The sequence below is a fragment of the Anopheles arabiensis genome, chromosome 2, assembly GCF_016920715.1.
Source record: "Anopheles arabiensis isolate DONGOLA chromosome 2, AaraD3, whole genome shotgun sequence".
NCBI lineage: Eukaryota > Metazoa > Arthropoda > Insecta > Diptera > Culicidae > Anopheles > Anopheles arabiensis.
The window spans coordinates 75,449,143-75,463,110 of NC_053517.1; the positions used below are offsets into that span (position 1 = coordinate 75,449,143).

The 13,968-nt window shown below is 40.3% G+C and overlaps 2 protein-coding genes across 11 annotated transcripts in view; one reads left to right on the forward strand and one right to left on the reverse strand.

The window, feature by feature from the left end:
- LOC120898369 (SCY1-like protein 2) overlaps positions 1-13,968 on the reverse strand; it is a 104,530-nt gene that overhangs the window by 61,752 nt on the left and 28,810 nt on the right. The window lies entirely within an intron of this gene.
- On the forward strand, positions 1,767-3,200 carry LOC120898374 (general odorant-binding protein 72-like). Its single transcript, XM_040304167.1, has 3 exons — positions 1,767-2,235; positions 2,540-2,707; positions 2,801-3,200. Exons 1-3 carry the CDS (start codon positions 2,095-2,097, stop codon positions 2,996-2,998), a joined length of 507 nt encoding a protein of 168 aa, XP_040160101.1. The 5' UTR covers positions 1,767-2,094; the 3' UTR covers positions 2,999-3,200.

A 13,968-nucleotide genomic window follows, 5' to 3' on the forward strand; every position in this document is an offset into this window, starting at 1 on the left:
CTGACGCTTGTACGCTTCCGGGATTGCTACCGCTTAAATCAACAATGATTTGTTCGATGGAAATCCTTGAACGAAAAGATAAAGTTTACGCTTCCGATGAATTTCATCGGTTTGCCCAACGGCCGATGGACTAATATGGTTCGTGAATTTGCAAGAGCACATAATTATTTGCGTTCCGAGGAAAAACGCCCGAACTTGATGGAGATGGGCATCAATAGATGGCAGTTTGATTGTAAAAATAGTCTAAATAAACAGAGCAGAACACTCCTTGAGAACAAACTTTAATTTTGTTTTACATCGAGAAACAAACCAATCAAAACGTAAGACATCATTGTATAATAAATACAATGTTTTGATTTCATCAATTCGTTAAATAAAGTATTTAAAAATTAAAGATTTTATGTTAAATAATATGAAAACTGCAAACAATGTCGAAGTTTGTACACAGTTTATCAGCCCGATACATCGATACATATATTAAGTACTGACTGAAGTGCCAATAAAATAGTGGTCTCTCGATTTGCTGCCCCTAAACGCCCATTGATTATCCGCACTATACGTATGATGACTTTGATTTTTTTTTTCATTCAAGCAAGCCGTAAGAAACGAAACCTATGACGAGCCTGTTATTATGTCCCCGTTTGGCGTGTTCCGTGCCATCAACTCGATGAACATGTTTTGCATTTTGCAGATGCAAATTATCGTCGGTCACCGTAGTAATTGCAATCGTCTACACCTTATCCGGGAGGCGTTTTGAGTGAATCAGCACGATATTTGCTTGACGGTGCTGCTCAATGGAGTGAGTTATCAATGAACAGCTTAAAAACAAATCCTCCTAGCACGACATTTCTAGAATTTTAATGTTTTTAGACAAATTTAAAGGGAAAGCTAGTTTTTTTACTCAATAAAATCATTGCACTTTTTGTACTGCATTTCCTACAACGTTTCATACATATTTCTAAGTCAATAAAGAGATTAATTTTGATGTATAATAAATCAAGCGAAACAACGCAAAACATCGCTTGTGCAACACAACAAGTCATTAAACAATACAAACAAATAGAACTCTGTCTCATAAGACCTAAATTCTGTCGATTGTCTTATGAAACAGCTGTCGAATGCATCAAAACGATCAGTCTTTTTATATGTAATATCGGATTAATACTGATGTTTTGTAGCATAGAATAAAATCCAACAAATGATATATTTCACTTGCACAAATAATTAATTAATATCGATTTGAAATAAACTGATTTGTGACAAAACATGTTAAGCTTTTGTTAGGGCATTTGTTTGCTATCAGCATAAATTGGAATGTAACATGAAAGTTTTACATTAAATCACGCAAAAAAAATTAAATTGCTTTAAAGATAAATATTTTTATTCAAAAAGACGGTCGTATTGCTCGTGCTGTTTAAATAAACTTTCTTTTACTGTGCATTTGTCTTGAGCCGATATTTTTAGCAACACAAACAAATATGTGTTACCCGTCCGAAACCCTACGAAACCGCACAAACGATCGATGTCATACTGTTTCACAAGCAATGTTTCAAGCTCTATTAAAATGACAGTAAAAAATGAATATACAACGTCGATTAGCGTCAATTGTGAGCGCTAGCGCCTTTCTTACCATATCGGGGTGAGCACAATACTCTTCCTCAGCTTCCGGCAACCAACCGTTGCAACAATGGGTGCACGCACGCCAAAAAGGTAAACGCTTGCATATAAAAGTCGTATGAATAATGGATTACGGGCGGTATTAGTTACACGATCGCATAAACGGTAGAAAGCTGCCCCGGGACGCCCGTTACAATCGTTCGTTACTGGGCCGCCCTGGTTCGTTCGTTAGTTCGTTCGGTCGCACGCAAACAGGGAGGAAAAGCGATAAATATTATAACCGTGTGTGTGTGTGTGTGTGCTTTTCTTTGGCTCAAAAGGAAGGAGCGGAAGCAGAAAAGAGAGAAAGAGTTTTTGCAAAGGAACGGTATTGTGTTCCCTACGCCGAAAAGGAAGAAGATTTTATGCTGTTTGTGTTTTTTTACCCTTTTGTCGTGCACAAAAAAAAAGAAGTGAATCTGAAGCGTTGAAACGTTGATGCGATCACTGATAGCGGACCACCCAGCAATGTCGTGGAAAGCGCGTAATGTGAAAAGGATTTTCCCACTCCGGAAGTGTTTGTGGATTGGCAGCCTGTTGCTGTTGAGCACTGCGCCGGGCCTACCGCCCGTAGAAGGGGTAATAATTTTCCCATCGCTCTTTCGCCTGTTAGCTTCGACTCGGTGCAAAATCATTTGCTCTCCAGGCACCATTTAACGGGCACCTCCAGCCCAACCCACAGGGAGCGACTATTTGTTGCTTGCTGTCGGTTTTATAATCGCTGCAAAACAAACCCTACCAGTTCGCCCACTGGAGACGCATTTAAAGGGTTCAAATTTAACTTTCCAAGCGATTTTCTCATTAAACTCTCTACTCTTTTTCTCCCTTTTTCTTCCTCCCTACTCCCGTTTTTTTCAATACCTCACACACACATACACAATAGAAAGCAACCGTAGAGCAGATGATGAAGTCGGGTGAAATGATACGGTCGGTTTGCCTGGGAAAAACCAAAGTCGCCGAGGAGCTGGTGAACGGATTGCGCGAGTCCAAGTTCGCGGACGTTAAGGAGCTTAAGTGCTACGTAAACTGCGTGATGGAAATGATGCAAACGGTCGGTATGGAACTTTCCTCCCACTAAATCTCCCCATGCCCTGACCCCACACTGACGCATCTGTTTCGTGCTATCGTGTTCTTGCTGTTGCAGATGAAGAAGGGAAAACTTAACTACGACGCGTCGGTGAAGCAGATCGACACAATCATGCCGGACGAGCTGGCGGGCCCGATGCGGGCGGCGCTCGACATTTGCCGCACTGTGGCGGACGGCATTAAGAACAATTGCGATGCAGCGTACGTTTTGCTTCAGTGCCTGTCGAAAAACAATCCTAAATTTATTTTCCCGTAGCTGATAGCAAACAACGCTTGTCGGTTAGGTTGCGTTGCGTTGGTACGTTAGTCGCCTCGGCGGTATGAACATGGTACATTTTCACTAAAAGCGAATTATTGCAACAAGTCAGTGGTGTCCTGTACAAACTTTGGTGTCCTTATTATACGCGAATAAATATTTTCAATAATTAAGAAAATAAATTTGGTTTATAATTACCAAATACCTTTTTTACATTGTTATTAATGTATTTTACGTTTAAATTTAATATACATAAAAAAATTGCAGTACATTGGCTGCCCAAGTTTGAATATATCATTTGCTCAAAGACTTATTCTAAAAGTATACAGTAGTGAATTGTTAATAGATGGTATAGCTCCATAGAATTTTCATATTAAGATAACTTAACTTTCTTCCAGAATGTTCTGTAGCCCAGACCATTCTGGAAGAAATTCTGAAAGTCCTAGGCGCCCTGTTTGAAAAGCGGTTTCGAATATCTCTGGTATGGTTGCCTGCTCATTGCGGCATCTTAGGAAATGAGAAAGCATGCCATTTGGCCATAAAGGGTGCTTTGGAGGGGTCTGTTTTACGATTTACCTATCCTACCTCACGATTTCTAACGGGCCCGTAGGCTTTCTGCATTGCACGCTGGCAGAACTTGTAGGACACGAATCAACTCGGGAGGTTTCTGTACTCGATCTCTCCTAGAGTTTCTTTGAAGCCTTGGTTACGCGACATCTGTGGGGATCGTGCATTTATTCGAATGATGTTTAGACTTAGGTCAAATTATTTCACACTGGGTGCAGATCTCCAGTGTATAGGACAGGTCGCCCCGAAAGCATGTAGTTGCAGCCTTGGATTTCACAACATATATCATTTTCTATGGTCTCGCGTAGAATACGAGGCTGCACAACCCTCCATGTTGGATGCAGTCGAAAAACTGGAAAGATCTCCTGATATTTCCAGGGAAGATCTCCCCATCCGGGTAGATATACTATACTAGATATACTAGCTGGGTCGAACTGGAGTCTGTTAAAGATCATCTTTGAGTTCTGTAGAGCTAAGGGATTAACTGTGTGAGTGTCTTATGGCAATACTCTTATAATTAGCGGTGCGGTGGCGTGGATCCCTGGGGTGTTACTGAGGCACTTGCTCTCTCGTGGCTTCTCTGGTGGGATTGCTGTCGGGGCGCGGACGTGTATTATTGTAGTGCGACTATCGGTTTGTTGGCCAGAACTGTCATTTTTCCCATACCAACTCTATTTGTTTGTCGTTGTGCTACACGTTGTATATCGCTTGTTTGCTTGTGAGTCATTCGTACATATGGCTGGTGGTTCAGGGAAATCCTCGTCAAGAGCAACGACGAGGTCCTTTCCTAAAAAAGTCTGCAAAAACTTGCAAGAGATACATACTGCTACTCGAAACCATGGAAGCTAAACCTGATAAAGACCCCTACTTATACTGATCCTTTCCGAACGGACTAGATCTGACCTACAAAAGACATCTCGGATTTTCGAAGACTACCCTTATGATAACCCGGGCAAGGACGCCGCATGACAACGAACAACACGATATCGACTCCTGCCATGTTTATGAACTTCTCTAAACAATCTGAATCAGATAGCGACGTAGTACACGATCTCGACCCCAGAGATAAATTACATGTATGCATGATAATGTAGCATGAAATGTGTATCAATTGAATTTTACAATTACTTCCTTTTGGCTGTTATTCTTATGACTATGGAATAGCTTTTATTACACTAAACAGATTGTTTTCCTTATTTACATGTAGCCTGAGAAGGCTAGAGGCCTAGGCTGTTCAAAAAAACTAAATTATGACCACAAAGGTGTTAGTTTTGTTTATTCAATTATAGGTGTACCACCAAGAGTTTGACTTCGAATTATGGTGGTTTTGAACATTTTGGCCAAAATATGACAAACATATTATGAAAATTTTCCATTTTGAACCCCAAATCATTGCATAGAGAGATTATGCAAAAAATAAGCCTTCCGTGAAAATTGGACAAGATATTGGCAAAGGATAGCATACAAGTTGATTGTACCAACAATTTATTGAGCAACTATAGTAACTGTAACCTAACCTCTTAGCATCCACCATGAATCTTCCTTGGCATATCAATGTTAAAAACATCTAAAAAAATACCAAAAGGTCCAATTTGCACGAACTGTTCCCGTTCTTTTAAAAATAACCATAAAAACATTTAAAAAATCATCTTCAATTCTCAAAACCGTTATCAAATGATTACTTTTAATGAGTTTAGCATTAGCTTAACTCATACCAACACTTTATCAATGTTTAATCACATTTTTTCGCCACTATGCTGTGTGTTCATTTATCCGACTTCACATGAAATAAATTTTCCACCATTATGAACACAACGAAAGCAATCATGTGCCGAATATCACACGCCGAGCAAACGCGATCAGCGTTGCTCACCGTTACCGCCCCACGCGCTTCACGCTTTATAATTTTCTTCTCATGTTAGGCAAAAGTTTAGTTCATTTTTCTTCCTCGCACCGTGCTACAAAGTTTCACTGCTTTGGCATCATGTTTCCCCACCACCCCACCAAAGCTTAGGCAGCTGGCGTACTGGAATGATCGCGAGTATGTGCGAATGCGTTCCCCGGTTCGACTTTTCCACAGTTCGACCGATGCTACTTATTTGAAAGGAAACAACTTTCAAAAGTCATCAAAAGCTGCTCCCACTTCCTGCTGCTCCTGTTGGTGTATGTGTGTGTATGGGCGTTCGTGTTTGTGGGCGTGTATTATATTCTTTACCGCGCAAAATAAGCTCGCTGTTCCGGTTGAAAGTAAGTAACGGATGAAAAAAAGCCACATTGCACTAACTAACGATAAAGTATTTCAGCAGCTTGCTTCCATTTTCGCGTGGGGTTTGATTTTTTTTATCACAGCTAAACAATTTCAAACTGCAAGCTGCAGAGCAATAGTTTCGAATTTATTTTATTAAGTAGGTTTATTAACGAGAATTGGTGCGTTGGTGTTTAAGGCACAGCAAAAACTAATTTAATCAATTGAATGTTTCCAGTTTCACTGTCTAGTTTAAAGGAGGTTATATGAAGCCGTATCACGTTCAAAAATGAAAAGATATTGTGATGCGGTTTTTGGCGATACTTAACGTTATAGCAGCATTAATTAAGCTTTTGCAACGCCCTTCCCTTCCCAATGTTGCATCGGAAAGAAGTAAAGGAAAGATCATCCGGCAGCGTCGTTGCACATTGCTTCGATTTTCCGCCCCGTCAGTTAATTAATTCATTCAACTCAGCGCAAAACTCTGCGTTTACCGCTGCCGCGCCATCGAATCAGCTACAATTTGGTTGATTGCTTCACGTTCAACATTATCATTAAAGTCGTCATCGGGTCAGGGTGGCACATTGTGCTGCACCGCAGTCTCCCGTGCGACACCGCGATCGACAGTCGGTGCGAGGTAAAATGCAAATTGTGCTTCGTCACCTTTTCCGCCTGAGACGCGGGCAAGCGCGCGCGCGCACACCCTTACGCTTTTGATGGCCGGAAGCCGGAAATGAATTTTGGAGCTGCGAGAAACGAGCGGAAAGCTTTACTGCCTGGGGATGGGAACGAGCTTTCAAATTTTAATCCCGGTTCCGCATTTGTCGCCCTGGAAGAGTTTCTGTACCGGCACTGGGGAGAAATTTTACCGTTTCTATGTCTCAAGTTTTTGGGATTATGATCTTGGGCGGTAAGCGCACTGAATGGCGTTCGTTAGAAAGAAACGGCTTTTAGACGGCTGCCTAGCAAATTCCAGCTTCGTAAAAGTTGTAAAAGTTCAACCATTACCAAATTATAAATTAAGTAAACACATTAAACGGCAATGCATTAAGTTAAACGTTACCTAATACACATTTTTCTGCCATTTCTAGATACTTTTCTCTAGTCTCTAGTCACTATTAAAAGTACATGCGTCATGGTTGGTGTATAAATTTAAGATTCTGGGAACCGTACGTCAGTTTCTGACGATGGTTGCTATTTTTTCGCGCCACCGTGTACGATTGATGCTTTCAAAATAAATAACGAGCTACAGCAAGGAAAATAAAAAAAAACTATAAGTGAAAAAAAGTTTAAAAATTGATCAGGGATTTTGTCGTCAGCATTTTTCCTCTTCTTCTTCGCCAGCGCTCGTTATAGGAGAGAGAAAGGAAGAAAGAGAAAAGCAACGGGAAGCAAGAGGGAGAATTGATAGCAAATATCCTACGCTTGTTATTGTTAGGTTCGTGGGTAACTTTAGAGTTTTAATTGCTTCTCGCTGACGTCGTTTTTCGCAAGCTTTCCTATTATGTCTCCCTGTTTCGCTGATACAAACTGCAGATAAAGCAAATCGGTAAGGAGGGCGCTCTATACACTTCAAAATATCTATGCTTTCAGGGTTTTTTTTCCATTCACGGATTGAAACGGGCTCACTTCACTAAGCTCACTTATTCGTGTTTCGTTTAGTCTTTCCGTTCTTAGCATTCCACACTTTCCTTCCCTCGATAGAATATAAATTGACCTATTTGATGTATAAATAATGATTCCCTAGGTAATATCTTATTCCGCTTCGGTCCATTTTATATGCTTGGAAGTGATTGTGCAGTTCCACAGCGAAGAGGGAACATGCAAAATGGAGAGTTCGCTGTGAAATCTATCCTTTTTTGCTACCAATGGTTTAGCATCCGGTGAGAATTCAATGAATAATTTCATTCTCATGACACTCGATCGAAAGGATTCGGTAAAAGGTATGAGAAGAAAATACAGAGCAGTGCAAAATAAAATCATCCGGATCAACCGGATGCTCCGGACATACGCGACGAAGAATAGGCCACTGTTGCTACTGTTCGACGGAGGTCCGCAAGGATGGGAGTGCTCCGTAGAGTGAGTTATCGAGGTACTTTTAGTCAATTTCTAGCCGCACGATTTGACTAATGGTTGTTTGTGAATGTTATAATCGTGAGTTAGGGCAGCCTGCCTGCTCTACCACACTTTGGTTGTGATAAATATCGACACGGATTCCGTTTGATGCCAGGTGCTGGGAAGCTGGGTTATTTGTCATAATGATGCTCTGATGGTAAATATGCTAAAATCCACACGTATGTCACATATGTGAAGGGAGCATTGTGGTGTGAAAGTTTAGCTGAAAGACAAATTACAATCGGTATGTGTTGTGGTTGTATGTACAACCCAGACGGGCATTTTGCAGTTAAAGTTGTACAACAGAGATTTATCATACGTGTAATTGATTGTTTTGATTTTTACACCATACATTGTACACAGCAGCAACTTTGGTACTTTGTCATTCTCATCTTCTTCTATGCTTTGGTTCATGTCGGCTTTGGGAGGCTTTTTTATCACTCAATCGTATAGGTAGTTTTATTCTGGAATAAATCAATGCACAGTTGGCAGACTCTGTGGTTTTTATATAGATTGTGTATCTTTTTTTTTTTTGAAAGCTCATAAGATCGGTGACTATCACTAAAAGGCAAGACAATAAATTCATTATTTCATTCATTCTTCGAAGAGCACACTAATATTTTTATGAAATGTTGCTTAAATATTGCTACGTTTGTGCTGTGCCAAATCATCTTGAAATCACTCCAACTACTCACGACACTTATTTCAGATTTACTTTGGTAATCAATTAAACTTATTCCACAAGTCTATTTGAAACTGCAACTACTTGAGAATCTCTACATTTTGACTCGTTACTGTAAATTCACTTCAAATAAACTTCTGCAGCCAATTTGTCTTGCACAGCAGTAGAGTTTTGAGCACTAACGAAAAGTTTAGCGGTTTGATCGAGACCGCACGATAAAACTGTGACTGCAGTGATGATTGAATGGTACAATTTGTCTCTGCTTTATGGGAAAACTTTTGTTAAAGGAAAATTCTCGCCCACGGGGTGCCCACATTGCCTTCCTTCGTTCATTTCCAGATGTTAACGATACATCAGCAAATGAAAGTGTGACATATGTGTGGGTTAGAAATCCCGGCCTACACCTGCCTTTGCGCTCGAACGATACCCAACTTGTCATGCGATATCGATGATTTCCGTGATGCTTCTTCCCGGTACGCGTATCTTGTTAGCGCTGGTATAAATCTCGAACACAAGAGAAATGGGGTGGCCTATTGCAGCTCCGGAACCCTTCGATGCGCTGTGCCAGGTGCCATTACTAACACTCCACACATATACACACACACACACACACACACACACACACACACACACACACACACACACACACACACACACACACCATCAGCATCATCGTTGACGCTAGCGTGCAAAGTAATCTGTCATGGGAAATTATGACAAATATTGTACGATGATCGCCAGTCAGACGAAGCGTCGCAGAATGCGAAAAACCCCGAGCGAACCAAAGCGGGGTATAGTGGTATTTTTGCTCCACGCTAGTCGCTGTTCGGACCGGTGGGATGTGATGATGTGCACCAACGGCAAAGATTTTGGGTTTGGCTTTGGGTATGTGTGAGATTTCAACACTCGATTAGAATTTGTTTGCGAGCCATCAGCTGTACACCCTGTCGCCAGCGGATGTGGCAAAATGACAGGAATTTTCCTTTTTACAACCATCGGCTTATCTTGCGGTACAAAATGACATCACCGGATGAAAACTGGATTTCGTATAATGTGTCACGGTATCTGGCCTCCTTCCCTTTGCCTGTTTTGGAACCACAGCCACCACCTGGCATGTAATTCTTGCCGACGTGCGAACACGGTCGGTGTTGGTCCATTGTCATACTAGACGGCTACTTGTTGACTTCACGCGTGCTTGCCTTGGGGGCAATACATGGAATATTTTACCGTTGTGTCATATTTCCAGACAAACTCGCACGGACGCACGGGAATGTTTGGTGATGATGTTACGTGTGAGATATTTTCAGCACGTGTAAGAATGTGCTATTTTATTTATGTGTGTAAATTATTGGAAAAAATATATTACAACAAGTTGGTTGTTAATTGACGCACATGTACTTGTGTGCTAATATGCTTACAGTGTGCTGTGAGTGTAAACAAGGGGGTTGAATAATTCCATAGCTATTCAACACCTTAGATTTATAACATATAGCACTGTTTTTTTTCAAAAGTGTAGATGAATTGATGAACATAGACTATGCAATTAAAAAAAGTTAAGATTGGACACATGATTGGACTTGTCAAAAACACTCCCTCAGTTAAAAGAAAATTAAAAAAAAACATTATCAACTAGCAAAACAATACTCGTTTTAATGGAACAATAATAATACTTTCAATAATAATGAATTTAAATTATACAGTTTATATTCCATTTGAAAAAGAACAAATACATTTGAAATAAAATTTCTAAAATTTTAGACAGTACATAGATCGCAGATGGAGGAATGTCTGCGCAATAAAAAAATATTATCTTACTTCATGTCTTTATCAATTCATTTCGATATTATTTATAAACACATTAAAAACATTAATCTTTCACGGCGATACATCTATGACTCTCCAATTCTACAGTAAAATGTTGGATTACAATCCATAATTCCACCCAAGTTAGCACCGAAATCCGTCTGCTACGTCCCACTTTCCGTCACCCGATACGGCCATAACAATTTCGTTAATATCTTTCCAACCTTGTCTGCCCGGGAAAAGAACAAGCAGTGAAAAGTCTTGCCAAAAGTTGTGCCGAATGATGATGGCCATAAATATGCCGCCACCGAAGCGCAATAATGTTGTAGTGGCCGCGAGAAGTTTTTCATTTCCTTTCGCTTGCAGCGTACCCCTAAACATGGGCCGACGCGGAAGAGAAGCGCAATGTACAGAAAATAAACAGAAAATATCCATTTTCCATCGCTTTTAAATCCCACCTGCTGGCATGTTTCTTCGCCGGCTTGGCTATGGTCTTCTGGGAGGAGCGGACCAGGCTGCTCGGATGACGACCTACCCCCCCCCCCTCCAGTGCTGTTAGACGCTGCTTTAGGCTGGTGGTTGACTTTTATTGCTTTTATCTTTGGTGGTATAGAAAGGAGGAGAACAACAACAACAAAAAAAAAAACAAATACGACAACAGGCGGCAGGGGAATACTCGGACCGAGTGAATGATATTGGCGTCGTGTACTTATCCTTGGCGTCAAGTTTTATTACTTCTCGTGGCGCTTGCTCGAGCGGGAGGATTTCCAACAAGTGGTTGGCATTTATTAGAATGCGACCGGATCAATTTGGATGGGAAATGGGCAAAAATGGACTATCTGTTGCAGAGGACGGCAAAGTGTTGCTCTTGGCATTTTTTGTTTTGTTTTGTCTTTGACATACGGTAAAAAATGATAAGATTACTGATGCTAACACAAGGGCAAATGTAATACAAATAGTTTGCTGTTTGTGAATAGTTTATAAAACTGTGTACTATAATGATGATGATCTTCTAATGGGTACTGACACTAAAATTATACCAGCAATTGGTTTAAATGAGTAAAATAAATATGTTTTCAGATTTTAGTGCATGTGACTTGGTGCTTTAGTGTATTTAATTGTTATCCATATTCAAGAGTAAATTCATATTATGAATATTTCAATGAGCATATGGGAATCAAAAGCAGTTCTTATAACTTGTGGGACTTTATACATTTTAATTCTAGTGAGTAATATTTCTTGAAACAAGACTAAATTCTAAATTGCATCTGTTAATGAAATATTCCTTGTTTCAATTACTAAAGCGCAATAGCGTCAATAATAACTAGCGATTATAGTTGTTTTACTTTTTGACACCGTGTAAATCTTGATGTTACTAAGGATAATAATAGAACCTTTGGTTTGTGTTTCAGTTTTTCCTACCAGACGACACCAACATCCCCGGAGGGAGGCTTAGCGTGTAAGACTAACTACAACCTAAGTAAACCATCCCGTTTCTTGGTTGAAAGGTGGGCTGGAAGAAAAAGTCAACCCAAATGTCTTTCGCCAGCAATAGTGTCCTACGACCAAAAGTCAAGGGTATGGCTTTATGACTACGAAATTGCGAAACAATGTTGACGCTGAATTGCAACGGAGAATGCCTATTGCTGGGGAAAGGAAAGCGTTGGGTCTTCCGGATGCCCTCAGGATATTTGGGCCTGAGACTGGGTAGCGTAAGACGAACTGAAAGCCTCCGTATGGAACCGGTGGAAGTAACGTTCACTTGCAGCCGCTAAAGCTAGATTAAAGCTTCCTTGCTTTACGTTATAACAATTGAATGAATGTCCTGTAGGGAATTCTAATGCGATGCTCTTGAGGGTATCGCGGTCAACGGGAACAGTCGCAAGAGTAGTCCCGTAAGTAGCGGATTATTCACACTCTTTGGTTAGAGGAACTGAAGAAAAACAAGCACAGAAATTGAGCCGTGGGCAGTAGTCGTTGGATTGGTAGCGGATACAAACACACCATGTTAAAGTATGACTGGAAATAACAATAATTTTAAGAGGACTGTTGAAACATTTTTGAAACCCAAAACTACTACAATTTGTACTATAAAATAGACTTAAACATGTGCTATCATTTTTTTCTCTATGTACTTTTCTTGCTTCACAGAGCTACAAGCAGTTGATATTTTTGATAAACTAATTTAATTACATTTTCCTGTGACTAGCTAGATGAGATTCAATGCTCTGATGTTGCATTAAAATGGACAGATTAAAATATGCTATAGACAGTGACATAGACGATGAGCATAATATTTGTATAAAAAATAAAGTCCTCCATTATCATGAAGTTCATCGCAAGTCTAATATTTCACTTCATTTTTAATGGTTCCCTAGATTGAGTAAAGATTACGGCTTCCAAGGATTCCCGGGATCAAACATAAAGAGCGACCAAAAGTAACCCAAACTTTCCCTGGCTACCTTCTCCTAAATGAGGTAAATGGATTTTCACCGTTTTGCTAACGCACGAAACCCCTCGGAGTGCAATTCGTCAGATTTCATACCGACCGACGGTACCGACGATTGCTTAAAAAGCTGATGATACAAACATCAGTTATCCCGAGTAACATCCACATCATCATCATCATCATCGGCGTGGCTGCCCATAAGAATCATTACTTTTATCATTTTCTTGAGCAGTGGCCATGCTCACGGTGCATTTGGGATCAGGAATCATTCCCATCATTTCCATTTCGAAGGTAAATTGACATAACCTTTTTGGGGATGTAGCTACGCTTTTTGGCGCTAGTGCAGAATCCTACTCCTGGGCGTATGGATAACGGTCATGGTGTTGTGAAGAGTGTCTTTTTTTTTGGTTTTTCGTCCAACCAACTTGTACGAGCGTCTATAAAAACTAATACACCGTCAGACCATAAGACGACGACTGCATGACCGAGACCACATTGTTCAGTGCCTATCTTCTGCCCGGTTGGTTCTGAGTTTTATTTTTATGTATTTTTTCCCTTATTTACTGTACGCTATTGAAGGTCATGTGCGCTTAAAAAAAAACAACATTAAAGAAAGATTCTCGACCAAAAATATGATGCTGCCCGGAATAGCATGTTTTTTTTTGCATACACGAGCATAAGCGAAATGAAAAGAGTCCAGGTTCAATTACACAAATTTAGATGAGATTGGGTCATACACGTGGCGGTCGTGACAGCAAATACCAAAATGATGTATTTTGATGTTTGGTTTTCATTACTCGCTGTGCGAGGAGAAGCTGATGAAAATGAGCAGCTGTCTGTAAGTGGATTTGTAAAAAAAATACTGGCACCGCTGACGGAGTTGTTTTAGGACGAGAGAGGTTCGCCTAACTGTCGTATCTTTAACACTGGGTTTAGATACGCAAGCAATTTACAAGTTGTGTTTGCTTGTTGAAATGCAATACGACGAATCTGGCCGAGCATAGTTCACTATAAACTAGATAATACACCTTAACGACTCATCGACAACCCACCTCACAGAGTTATGTGAAATGGGATTAAGCTCTTAAGAATAATTATCATTTCATTAA